General features: G+C 52.6%; 1 protein-coding gene across 2 annotated transcripts in view; it reads left to right on the forward strand.

Moving 5' to 3' along the window:
- Positions 1–9784: 9784 nt before the first annotated feature.
- BRF1 (BRF1 general transcription factor IIIB subunit) overlaps positions 9785–13907 on the forward strand; it is a 50539-nt gene continuing 46416 nt past the window's right edge. For both annotated transcript variants that reach the window (XM_036991650.2, XM_036991651.2), the window contains exon 1: positions 9785–10067. In XM_036991650.2, coding sequence (XP_036847545.1) covers positions 9884–10067 — 184 coding nt within the window. In that variant the 5' untranslated portion in view covers positions 9785–9883. The remainder of the gene's footprint in view (positions 10068–13907) is intronic.

Raw genomic sequence — 13907 nt, forward strand, 5'->3', positions numbered from 1 at the left:
TATGGGATTTAGCTAACATAGTGACTGGAAATTTATAGCAGCTAATTTATAGCACTATGTTATAAAAGAGATCTTAAGCTGATAATCTCATCTTCCACCTTATAAAACTAGAAAAAAATTAAACCCCAATTAAGCAGAAGGAAGGATGTGATCAGATTCAGAGTAGAAATCAATGCAACAGAACACGAAAAACAATAGAAACAATAAACCAAATATGGTTCTTTGAGAAGGTCACTAAACCTGATGCACCTCCAGACTGATCGTGGGAGGAGACTGAGGAGTGAAGTGACCAGTACGAGGGACACGGATGTGAGAGGGACGGGGCAGGGTGTTCGGCTCACTGGTGTTGATACTTCTCAAATTTACCAGCAAGAAGTGTAAGTCCAGGGAGAGGAAATTCCAGGGCAAAACATCTCTAAAAACCAAAATCAGTCAAAGGGAGAAATAAAGCTTAAAACCCGTTTATTGCTCACAAACTGCAGTCCAGTGCCATCTCCCTCCTCTGCTTCTGAAGAAGCAAGCAAGCAAGCCCCTCCCCTTAACCTCTCAGGTTCCGATAAGCCCTCAGTTGCCCAGGTAATTACCCATTGATATGGAGATTAACTTCTCTCCACCCCTGAGGATATGCAAATGCACCAAAGCCAGGCAAGATAATCTGGTACAATTTTACCCACAGGCCACCCCTCCAGAAATCTCGCCTTAGAGTCTACTCCTTCCCCTTCTGCACTGGTCCCTGGGTGAGAAAACTGGAGCTTTGTGACCAGACTAATGACAACAGCAACAGCAATAAAATCATGACCATCCTCAAGCCGGAGGATTCAGCTAGGTCCAAAGTCCCATGCAGACTAAGTCCATAGCCCGTCCATTCCCCAGGCAGGCAGTAGCCGAGGGTTCAGAGCAGTCATCACACGGCAGCTGCAGCCAGGGGGTGCATTCAGGCCACAAGGACTGTAGGAGAAAATAACCTTAAGGGCAGTAAGATACATGTTTTAATGACACCAGCGTAGGCAAATCTTGTCCATCAGGTAGGATGCATGCAAGAGAGTGGCCTTGTGATAAAACAGTGGCAGGAATGGGATCTCGCCCTGGTCTAGTTACTAGACTTTCACCCCCCTCCCTGTGGGAGTGACAGATGGGTCGATATATAGGGCTACATGCACTGGCCATAAAGATAAAACAAAACATCCCCACAAGATGCTCCTACCTCCTGGATGTTTTGGGTACACTACCATGACCTTTGGGGGCCATTCTGCTGTTACTCCAGGAATACACAGGAGGCCAGCTTCCAGGCCTTTCCCCCAAGGTACCAGAAGGGCTGGCCATCGCTGGTCCATGTGTTGAAATGTCCAGGGCCAGGTCCATTCAACAGTGTCCCCAGGGCTTAATGCAGTAGGGCTGGCAGCAGGGTGTTGCTCTGCTGCCCGTATCCTGGCTTCAGTAGCTCCTCTTTGGTTTGGACGTACAGTTGTATAGGAGAGGCGGCAAGGTGTGAGCACGTCCACAGGGCTCAGAGCTCCTTCACGGGGCTTCTCGTTCAAACGCCGCAGCACCATCCATAGGCGAACTGACCAACCCCATAGACTACTGGTGTCCAACTTCAGGCCAGATTTCAATAAACTTTTGTACCTCTCTATCATGCCTGCCCCAGTAGGATTATATGGTACATGAAATTTCCACTTTATTCCTAATTGCTGCGCCCATCCTTGTAACACATGTCCAGTAAAGTGGGTGTCTTGATCACTCTCCATCACCTGCGGCCGGCCATAGGCTGCAAAGAGACGCTCCAGGCCCTTCTTGGTGGTTTGCTGATCTGTGTGACGTGCAGGAAAAGCAACCAATAGGCCAGTAGCTGTGTCCACACAAGTCATGGCATACCAATATCCTTCTGATATGGGCAGAGGCCCAGTGTAGTCTATTTGCCACCTGACAAGGGGTATTGGCCCCCTTACTATTATCCCATGTTGCTGTGGGACTCGGTGTAAGTCCCTCTTAGAGCACACAAGGCACTCCTTCCGGGCTCTGCTGACTTCTTCAAAGGTCAGTGGTAAGCCCCACCTATGGGCTACAGCCCACACTGTCTTTGCCCCGCGTGCAACAAATGCTGGTGCACCCATTGGGCCATATCAGAGGCAGGCTTTCCTTGTAGCCAGTGTACCTGGGCCAGAGTGTCTGCTTCATGATTCCCTGGGGAAGCCAAAGGCAAATGGCCAGTCACATGATAAATGGTAACTGTCTTAGTCTGACCAGAGGCCCATAGGTCTTGCCACAACTCTTGCCCCCAAAGGGGCCGGTGACCAACCAGCCAGTTGGCATGGTACCATGTTGGAAGCCACAGGGTCAAGCCCTGATTGACAGCCCAGCTGTCAGTGCAGACATCTATGGGGGAGGGCTCCTGGGGGATCACAAGCCATACTGCCCGCAGCTCAGCCCACTGGCTGCTCTTCCCCTCTCCATCCTCCATCCATACTGTCTCAGTCTTAGGATGGAAAGCCACAGCCCTCCACTTTGGGGACTGCCCATGACTGGAGCCACCTGTGTACCAACCATCTTCAGGTATAGGGGCTTTTCCCTCCTGATAAGGAATCTCGGCTGCCAAAGGCTGAAAAGCAAGTTCTTCCCGCTTTCCACTGGTGTAGGTCACTGGCCCCAATAAGCGCTGGAGTTCTCCACTTAACGGGCTAGTAGAGAGGGTGCTGTGCTGCTGTAAATACGTGCCCCATTTGGCCAGTGCAGGTGTCTGTGCCACGCCACTCCGTGGCCTTTGGGTCCAGTCTCGCATCCACCCCACGATGGGATAGGTGGTTATTACCTTGGTTGGAGTTGTTCCAGCAATGAGTTCTGTAGCCAGCAAGGCGTGGTACACAGCAGCCAGGTGCTTCTCTGTCAAGGTGTACCGGACCTCTGCTCCTTTCCATAGCTGTGACCAGAATCCAATAGGTTGGCCTGTCCATTCAAGCCGCTGCCAAAGACCCCATCCATAACCATCTTTGGTTACATGAATGTCTAGCTCACAGGGCCTTGATGAGTCCATTACATTCAAGACTTGTACAGCCTTGACTGCCTGCTTGGCAGCAGTAAAAGCAGCTGCACATGTCTCATCCCAGTCCCACCTGATGCCATTTCATACCAACCAGTATAAGGGCTTCAGAATTTGTGCCAAGTGTGGTAAACACTCTCCAGTAGCCCAAAAGACCCAAAAACTCTTGTAACACTGCCACAGTGGTAGGGGTGGGGAAAGCCTGGACCTTGTCTATGACTGCTTCAGGAACAACGTTAGTTTTACCAACCAGACAACCCCCAAGAATTCCACAGACAAACCGGGTCCCTGAACCTTGGTGCTGTTCACAGCCCGTCCTTTTTCCTGTAGATGTTACAACAGTCTAGGAACTGCCCCTTCTAAATCTGAAAGAGAATCAGATGTGAGTATATCATCAATGTAGTGATACAACCTCACTGTTTGTGGTTCTTCCGTGTGGCCGAGTCCTGGGCTACAAGCCCATGACAGATGGTGGGACTGTGGAGATGTCCCTGTGGAAGGACAGTGAATGTCCACTGCCGGCCTTCCCACGTGAAGGCAAACTGTTCCTGGCTTCCTGTGCTATGTCAATGGAGAAGAAAGCATTAGCCAAGTCTACTACATAATGATACCTTCCCAGTTCATGGCTGAGGGTGTCCAGAATGTCTGCGATAGAGGGGACAGCAGCATGCAAAGGGGGTGGGACTTTCTTCAATTCCCTGTAGTCCACGGTCATACGCCAGGAGCTGTCTGGCTTTCTCATGGCCACACTGGGGAATTAAAAGGACTATGAGTGGGCTTTATGATGCCCACCCACTCCAACTCCTGTAGAGCTTCTCCAATTTCCTTGTGCCCCAGGCAATTTATACTGCTTAATTGCCACCCACCAAGGTACGGGCAGAGCTACAGGTGGGTGCTTAGCTTGTCCCCTCAGAACTGCCTTTAGCACACGTACCCTCACTCTGAACTCACCTGCAGGGGTCTGTAACCACAGGCCCTGCAGGATATCTACCCCCAAAATATACTCAGGGACGGGGGAAATGAACACGGTATACTCCTTTGGGGGTAAACGCCCCATCCCCAGTGAGATTTGGGCTTTCTTCGCTCTAATTGCCTTCTCCCCATAGCCACCTGTCACAGCAGGGGTCCCGGGAAAACGCTCAGGGTTGCCACGAATCAGGGAACACTCAGCTCCTGTGCCCACCAGCACCAACACGTGGTACATTCACAGGGGACCAATGAACTGCTAATTCTACATGTGGCCTCTGGTCCCCACCATGTCCCCTAAGGTGGGGACTTTGACTCCCTCAGTCGAACCACAATGCCCAGTCATCCTCCTGTGGGGGTGAGGGCCCTGGCGAATTCTGAGTACTGTCCCCCAGGAAGTTTCGCAGGGAACGGGCCAGGCATGTGGCCTTGACTCTGGTTTCTGTGTCCTGGACCTCAGCGGCTGTAGCTGCTGCTCTGGCTTTAATTGGTGCCACGGTTCTAACAGATCCTGTTGGGCTGCCCATCGAGTTTTTCTCTCACTACCCCGGCCTTTATCAAATCAACCCATGTTAGGGTCCTTGAGACCTTCATGGGGCCTTTTGCACCTCTCCTCTCAGTCGTGGCCCGTACTTCCCTCCATGCCCTTATTGTTTCAGCCTCCCTCAGATCTGCTAAAGCACGAGTAGCCTCCCTTAAGGGGTGCCCTAGGTGGGGGGCAAGAGTATTCACTAGGGACCCACAGAGATGGGGGAGCTGTGTGCAGCACCAGGTTTCTCATTCCTACAGTGAACACCTCCTCATCGGGGCCCTGGGGGTCCATATCATAGGTGACATTTTTCATACCTAATTCCTGCAGTACCTGTTGGAGCATACATTTTCCAGCTAGTGGGTAAATATGGTAAATCACCCTGATTAGGCCAGACTACCCTGATGGCAGCCATTCCAGGAGTGTCTGATTCCCTGAGGCGTGACGGGCATTTTGCATCTGCTGCCGGAGGGAAGGGCGAGTCGTCAGGGAAGCCATTCTACTCATCTCAGTACCCGACACAACAATGTTTTCCACCCCCATATCCCAGAGACGTAAAAGCCATGTAGGCAGAGATTCCAGTGGCCTCTGCCTGTACTGGACGCTCATGTCCACCCCTCCTGGGCATGGGGACGGGGCATAGAGTGCTCCCCAACCTGGGAGGGGGGCTGCTCCTCCCCCTGAGGAGCCCGCGGTTGTTTTATTTTTATTTTCTTAATTACAGCTGGGCGGGACTTTAAAACCAGAGAGGATGGTACCTCGCCGTGGCCTGGGTAGCAGATCGGCCCGTGGCCCCACCCCCTCCTCTCTCCCTCCACCTCCCCGGCTCCTCCTCCATCTCTGGGGCTGAAGGCACCCCTCTTTCCCCCGCCCCACTGCCTCCTGCAACGCGGCTCTTCCTGCCCTCTCCCCCCTCGCTGCTGCTAGGGAATCTTCTAGGAGCCTGAGCTGCTTTTTCAGGAACTGCCTCTCTTCTTTAACAGCATCCCATAGGTCATCGCCCAGCTCTCCCAGCGATGCTGACGTGTGTCTCTCTCCCGCCTGAGTCCCTCTCTCTCCTCGCCAACCCTCTCGATAATCCTCTCTTTCTCCTGTACAACATTTTCCACTATCTTGATGAAAAGAGACCCTACAATGCCAGCTGCTACCCAGCACCCTAAGGTCTCCACGCGTTCTTCCAACTCACCGAGGACTAATTCTGCAGCTTCCAGGGTTTCCCCAGTTCTGGGAAGGCCCCACCCCTCTTGGAGGTACTTAACCCTTGACCAATTCCCCACTAGGGGCTCCCAAATTGGAAGCCCCACAGCTGGGGGGATAGTAACAAATGAAGCTGCACCCTTTGCTGCTGCATCCACTGGGGCCACCCCACCATCCACAGGAGGGATTCCAGGCATCTCCCCACCATCTCTAGGGGCAGCCCTCCCATAGGTTGCACCCATTTTGACAGATTTTGGGTTCAGAGATCCTGCCAACTACTGCCAGATGTAACTCAAGGGAGAGGAAATCCTGGGGCAAAATACCTCTAAAACTGACATCAGTCAAAGGGAGCAGTAAAGTTTAAATCCCATTTATTGCTTACAAACTGCAGTCTGGGCCATCTCCTTCCTGCTCAGGCAGAAACAAGCAAGACCTTCCGCTAACTTCTCAGGTTCAGATAAGTCCTCAGTCACCCAGGTAATTACCTATTGATATGAACTACAGCTCTCCACCCCTGAGGAACACCTGTTGATATGCAGATGCACTAAAGCCAGGCGAGATATTCTGGAAATATTACAAGTTTACCCACAGGTATGCAGGGCCTTGCCGCTCCATTGGGCAGGGGCTCACAAGCGGGAGCAGGGAGAAGGCTAAAGCAGCCACAAAGGGCCACTCAGGAGGAGCCAGACCCCACCCAGGGCACAGGAGGGGGTTAGACGTGGACCTTCAGCCCACAGATCAACTGCAGCCAGTGAGACCCCAAGCCAGAACTGTCCGGCTCAGCTGCTCCCAGATCCCTGACCCACGGAAAGATGGGAAAGCTGCGTCATTCATCATAAGCTGCTAGATTTTGTGGTTAACTTGTTATGCAGAGATTGATAACATTCCAAGAGCTGGGCAAAATACGGAGCAATATTGGACTATGGGACTGTAATTTTTTAAGAATTAAGGTATCATTGATATACAATCTTATGATCAGGTTTCACATGAGCAACTTCATGGTCACTACATTCCTCCCTATTATCAAGTCCCCCCCACACACACCCCATTACAGTCACTGTCCATCAGTGCAGTAAGATGCTGTAGAGTCACTACTTGTCTTCTCTGTGCTAAACTTCCTCTCCTGTGCCTCCTCATATTATGTGTGCCAATCATAATGCCCCTTAATTCCCTTCTCCCCCCCTTCCCACCCATCCTCCCCAGTCCCTTTCCCTTTGGTAACTGTTAGTCCATTCTTGGGTTCTGTGATTCTGCTGCTGTTTTGTTCCTTCAGTTTTTGCTTTGTTGTTATGCTCCACAGATGAGTGAAATCATTTGGTACTTGTCTTTCTCCACCTGGCTTATTTCACTGAGCATAATACCCTCTACCTCCATCCATGCTGTTGCAAATGGTAGGATTTATCTTCTTATGGCTAAATAATATCCCATTGTGTATATGTACCACATCTTCCTTATCCATTCATCTACTGATGGACACTTAGGTTGCTTCCATTTCTTGGCTCTTGTAAATAGTGCAGCGATAACCATAGAGGTGCATGTCTTTTTGAAACTGGGCTCTTGAATTCTTAGGGTAAATTCCTAGTAGTGGAATTCCTGGGTCAATGGTATTTCTATTTTGAGTTTTTTGAGGAACCTCCATACTGCTTTCCACAATGGTTGAACTAATTTACATTCCCACCAGCAGTGTAGGAGGGTTCCCCTTTCTCCACATCCTCTCCAGCATTTGTTGTTGTTTGTCTTTTGGATGGTGGCGATCCTAACTGGTGTGAGGTGATATCCCATTGTGGTTTTAATTTGCATTTCTCTGATGATTATGATGTGGAGCATCTTTTCATGTGTCTGTTAGCCATCTGAATTTCTTCTTTGGAGAAGTGTCTGTTCGGCTCCTCTGTCTGGGACAGTTTTGGGGGTCCTCTGGTCACTATACAATGCACTGAGGGCAGCATGCTCTGGGCTCTGGCATTGCCTGGCCCCCAGGGGCTTCCACAGGGAACATCCACAGGTGCAGGGGGCACAAAGGCAAGGTCACCCTGCAGCCATTCCGTTTTCTCAGTAAGAGTGTGATGTAAAATTTTGCTATGTTTTTCCAACTAAAGATGATACAGCGGTGAAAAAGAATGTCTCAGGATAAACAAATCTCAGGAATGTTGGTGAGAAAGAAAAGCCTGTTGTAGAAGTTTAGATATTTACAGTTTAAAACATGTGAAGCCATTGTTGATGCACAGTTTTAAAACCTGCTTGGCATGGCTGGTTACCCAGGGCTGGGTACTGGTCACCTGTGGACTTGGAGGGAGGGGAATTCTGAGTGGACTAGAGGCTGTGCTCCTCACGACACAGAGGTAACAAATCAAAACAAGACTAAACAAAGGCATGTGAACCAAAGAGCAACATGTGAAAATGCTGAACTTCAGTGTGGTGGAGCAATTTCCCTTAGTTTTTTTCTGTTTTCTACTTTTAGGAATGCTTGAAGTATTTTTATTAGAAAATTAAAAAGCCACTAGTTTAGGCTTTCCAAAGCAGAAAAGTTCTGGCTTAGGCCTCTTGGTGGCCCTGCTCTTATCCTGACCCCTCCAAGCACCATTTTCTAGCCACAGGGCTTGCTTGTCCACACCCTGCGGAGAGGGCAGCTGTAGCCACCCTGGTAGGTGCTGGTGAGGACTGGGCTGCCCACTGAGAAGGGGGTCACGTGCCAGCCACCGTCCCCCAGCCACAGGTATCCACTGGAGACCTACCACATTCTCTACTGTTTCCAGTGGTTTTGTTTTTACTGTTAGCTTATAATGCCACTTGGAATTTAATTTTTACCCTTTTCCTCCTCTAAATGGAAGTCTTAACACCATTGAATAGTCTATCTTTCCCTCAATAATTTGAGCCCCTAAATTTCTGTGTACACTGGGTTTGTTTCTGGGTTCCGGGTTTTAGTCCACTTGTCTGTTTGTCTGTCCCTGTACCATACTCTGTGGTTTAATGGCTGTAAATTGATACAATGTCTTGATACACAGAGGGCAATTTTCCTTTCCTCCTGTCGTATTTTTTTCTTTTAGGATTTTCTTAACCCTTCTCGTGGATCATCTTGAGTGGATGACTTAGGATCAGTTTATCAAATCATGTGAAAATCTCATGTCTTTTAATTGGGATCAATTGAACTTTACCAACTGACTTGTGAAGAGTTTCTGTAACAGTAGAAGTAAAAACGTCAGTCATTCTACCAGAAGAAATGGGTTTATTCAGTATCGCCAGAAAGTTGCAGCTTCAGGACAAGCCACAGGGAAGGCCGCCACCAGTGGGGGGAGGCTCCTCACTGAGGAAAGGGCTGTGTTGGGGGGACTCTTCTAAACTAAAAGCCCATTGGGGGGGACCGGAAGTCCCATGTGTAGTGGCCTCTCATTGGCTGATCGGTGGCACTCTCACAGCGGGGCTTGGGCTGTTGCCGGGGCGACGGAAACCTTCCTTCCTCCCGCTGGGCGGGAAAGGCGCTAAAGCGGCGTCGTGGACGTGAGCGCTCCCCCTGCTGGCCTCTCTGTGCCAGGTCACTGAGAGGCCCTTTACCGACTTTCAAAGTACCCACAGCTTCGCTTCCAAGTTGGAGGGCTCCGTTTTCTTTGCACCGCGGTCAAGTTCCAGCTTCTCAGAAATGCAGTCTTGCACATTTCCGTTTAAGCTTATTCCCAGGGACATCGTGTGTGTGCGTTGGGGTGGGGGAGCTTTGCGGCGACTCTGAAGGGCCAATGCCAGAGGGGACGCGGGGACGCGGGGCACAGACACGAGACTCCCCACACGTGCGCTCAGAAGTGGAGAGTCCTCGGCGGAACACACCTCAGAGGGCACGGGAGCAAGGGGGTGACCGGGCAGCGCCACTCTCCTGGTTGTTCCGGGGCCGGGTAGCAGCTTCCGGGCTCCGAGGAAGCGTGCTCGACTCCCCGGGTCCCCGCCGCGGTCCCGGTGTTCGTCCGCGTGCCGTGGGCGCGGCCCTTGCGGGCGGCGGGCCGCGGCGAATCTGCCGCTGCGAATCGGCGAGTTCGGCGGCGGCGGCGGCGGCGGCGGAGGCCTCGCGAGAGTGCGGGCGGCGCGGAAGCGGCCGCGGGGCCCGGCGACGCGCAGGCGGGCGGACCAGGGCCGACGGGGGTGGCTGGCGCGCGCCCGGGGCCGCCGGCATGACGGGCCGCGTGTGCCGCGGCTGCGGCGGCACGGACATCGAGCTGGACGCGGCGCGCGGCGACGCCGTGTGCACCGGCTGCGGCTCGGTGCTCGAGGACAACATCATCGTGTCGGAGGTGCAGTTCGTGGAGAACAGCGGCGGCGGCTCGTCGGCCGTGGGCCAGTTCGTGTCTCTGGACGGTGGGTCCGGGCCGGCCGGGGACGCCGGGGGGTGCCGGAGGGGGCGGGGCGGGCGCGGCGGCGGGGAGACACCGGAGGGCGCCGGAGCGCGGAGCCAAGTCGGCCTCGCGCTCATCACGCTCCGGCGTCCCGGAGCCCGCGCTCCGGGCCGGCTGTCCCCGCGGCCGTCGGCGACCCCGCGCGTTTTCCAGGAACGTGCAGCCCGTGCCGGGGGCCTTCGGGGAGCGGCGCCCTTCGCAGCCCGGGGCCTTGGAGGGGGGCCAGGACACCGGGAGGGCCGGTGGTGCCTTCCCGCGGTGGCCCACCAGCGGCGGGGACATCCTGTTTCTCGGGCGGACGCGGGGCCTCGCTCCGCGGCCACCACCCCTCTGCGCCTCTGGGTCGCGCGGCCGCCGCGTGTTCGCGGGGAGTTGCCCGCCCGCCGCCGGTGCGGCCGTGCGGCTCCGCCTTCTCGCCGTGCTCGCGGCTTCCCCAGCCCCGGGTGTCACTTTCGTCGCCCTGGCAGCTGTGCGGTGGCGCCCGTCTCCTGATTCGTTGTTATTTCCCTGATGGCCTGGGGGGGAAACAGGTCTTGTGTGTTTATTCGCCAGCCCCTCGCCCGCTGCTGAGCTGAAACGTCCCTTCAGGTTCGAATGCTCATTCTTTTTTATTCAGGTCGTTTTCGTAGTGTCGAGGTTTGAGCATTTTAAAAATATTCTAGGTGCGAATCCTCTATCAGAGCTGAAATCTAAATTTTTGATTAAAAGTTTTAAGTTACGCAGTCCAGTGCATTCACTTTTTACCTGTCACGGATTGCACTTTTTGTGTAAGTCCTCTAACCCTAAGCCACGGTGGTGGTCTCCCTAAAGGTTTACGGTCTCCGTGGTGCACTCAGTTCCACGGCCCTCTGTGTCTGGTTCGCGTGGACTGCAGCGTGTAGGCCCAGGTGCCCGTCCGAAGTGTATGTGTCCGGTTGCTTGAGCGCTGCTTGCTGGGCCCACCCTGTCTCCGGCTGCCTTTGCCCCCGGGCAGAGGTCGGCTGGGCCGTGTTGTGTGGGCTGCTGTGTTGCGCTGGCCACAGCGCCGGATTCTTTGCCTGCGCCAACATCGTCCTGTCTGCATTTGCCGTAAGTCTTGAAATCATATTGAGTCCCTCCAGCTCCTCTTTTTCAAAACTGTCTTTGCTGTCATAGTCCCTTTCCCTTTCCATTCACTTTTAGAAAAAAGTTGTGTATTTTACCAAAAAACATGCTTCTGGGACTTTGACTAGAAATGCATTGAATCTCTTGATAAATTTGGAGAGATTCGGTGTTTCTCCTATATGGTGTCTGACAATCCATGAGCACGACGCCTCTCCGTGCACGTAGGTTTCCTTGGTATCCGTCAGCCATGTTTTGTAGTGTTCAGCATGCAGCCCCTGTAGAGTTTTTAGACGTACACCTCAGATCCAAATAGAACCATTGTAAATGGTATTTTTAAAAGATACACTTTTTAATTGTTCATTGCAAGTACATAGAAATATGGTTGATTTGTGGTGTTGGCCTGTTTCCTGTGGCCTTGCTAATAAACTTATTGGTTCTGTTTTTATTACAGTAGGTTCCTCGGGGTCGTCTCTGTCGTTTGGAGAGGGGCTGTATCGCCCCTGCCTTTGCCCCAGAGCAGGCATGCTTGCCGTCTCCCAGTCTTAGGGAGAAACATTCGGTCTCTTCCCATCACATGATGTCAGCTGTTAGGTATTTGGTACCTGTTCTTTATCAGCAAAGTCAAGGAATTTCCCTTTCTACTCCTAGTTTGCTGAGAGTTTTTATCATTAATGTTGAATTTTGCCTTATGCTTTTTCTGTATCACCTGATGCAATCATATGCTTTTCTTGTTTAGTCTGCCAGTGTGGCTGATTTTTGAGCAGTTCAGCCTGCCTTGCATTCCTGGGATAAATCCACACCCACTTGGTCATGGAGTATTATTCTTTGTGTGTGTGGCTGGATTGGATATACTAATGTTTTGTGGAGGATTTTATGTTTATACCATGTGGAATATTGGTCTGTTGTTTTCCTGTAATGTCTTTGTCTGGCTTTGATGTCAAGGTGATGTGCCTCATGGAATTAATTGGGAAGTGTTCCCTTCTGTTTACTGGAAAAGATTATATAGAATTGGTATCATTCCTCCCTTAAAAGTTTGGTAGAATTCACCACTGTAGCCATATAGTCCTGGAGGTTCCTTTCTCAGAGGTTTTTAACTACAGATTCAGTTTCTTAATAGCTGTAGGTTAGGGTTATATTTTAGGTGCTCTCTTTGGTGGTGGACAAGTTTGCAGCCATGAAGATCTAGCCCATTTGCTCTGAGCTGTTGGGTTCATGCACATAGAGTCGTTGATTCTAATCCCTAATCTTCTGATTGCAGGATCTGTAGTGATGTCCCTTTGTCCTTTCAGATGTTGGTGTTTTGTGTCCTCTCTCTCTTCCCATTTGTCTCTGTTGCTGGTAGTTTATCAAATGTACTGATGTTTTCAAATAACTGGCCTTGGGTTTCCTTGGTTTTTCTCTTCTGTTCTGTCCCATCGTCTCTCATGCAGGACATGCATGCGTTTTTGTGTTCTTCCTGAAAGACTTTCCAAGGGAGACTCCCTGGGGCTGCTGGGGTGAAGGCTCCGTGTTTGTGGGTTTGTCACACATTGCCAAACTGTCCCCTCGAGTCATCCAAGGTTTTGATGTCTGTTGGGAAGAGAGCAACAATAAGACTGAATCATTATGGTAGCGGACACTTGGGGTTTTCTGTGGGAAGGCACTTTGCTGGGCACACCTCTGTGGGTGCTTGGGGGAGTCCCAGATGTGAGCGACGTGCTTCCACCCATGTGCCATGAGGTCGGTCTCCTGGCTTTGTGAGCGCAAGGTCAGAGCACCTCGGTGATACGATTTAAAGGTGTTTACGAAGATGCCTCTCCAGCCGAGCTGGCTCTGTCCTGCGGGCTTGCTCTCTGGAGGGCCCCCGGGGAGGGGCTGCAGGAATGAAGCCTGGGTTCTTAACCCCAGGGGCCCAGGGAGGCAGCGCTGGGGCAGAGAGCAGTCCCACTGCTGCCTGGCCTCCTCCCTTCTGCTATTGCAAGGCTGTCAGCTTTGGTCACGCTCAGCCCCCTGGCACAGGCGTGTGGGCCCTGCTGGCCCTTCTCAGCCTGCCCTCTACTCCAGCCTCATCCTGAGAGCCGAGCTTTCCCAGCTGCCCTTTTCTGGGTCCCAAGGCCGCTGTCTTTCCTAAGCATTCTTTCTTATGCTTTGACTTTGCATAATAAGCTCAACAGTTTACTTGGAAGTATGTAAATTAGGTGCCAGGGCCGTGTGGCAAGAGGCTCTGCCACCATGGGCTCTTGACTGGGCTTCTGACACCAACTCAGTGCTCCAGCGTCCGGGGGCCTTGCTGAGTGGGCATCAGCTGGGTGCCAGGCCTGGGATCCAGAGGCGGAGGGGGCCTAGGTCTCCTTGGTTCCCTGGAAGATATTCGTGGACCAGCAAAGTGAGTCCAGCGTCCCTGGAGGGCGCACAGAGGGCACCACACTGAGTGATGGTGGCGAGGGCAGTGCTGGGGACAACCAGGCCAAGTCCTTCAGCTGGCGGGTGGCTGGGGAGTAGGTGGGCATGGGCGGGGTGACCAGCTGAGAGAAGGGGCGGGGGCGGGGGTGTGAGGACTCAGGCAGCCCACGTGGCCAGGGTGGCAAGGCAGAGGGTAGAGCAGGGGTGGCTGGGGCCTCAGGGTGCCCTGAGGAAGGTCCCCCCCAGCCCCCTGCCAGGGAGGAGTTTACCCGGAGGGTGTCAGGGGCTCAGCTCTTTGTGTGGCAGGTCCACTCCAGGGTCGTGCTGGGCTCAAGGA

Source organism: Manis javanica, chromosome 8 (assembly GCF_040802235.1).
Source record: "Manis javanica isolate MJ-LG chromosome 8, MJ_LKY, whole genome shotgun sequence".
Classification (NCBI taxonomy): domain Eukaryota; kingdom Metazoa; phylum Chordata; class Mammalia; order Pholidota; family Manidae; genus Manis; species Manis javanica.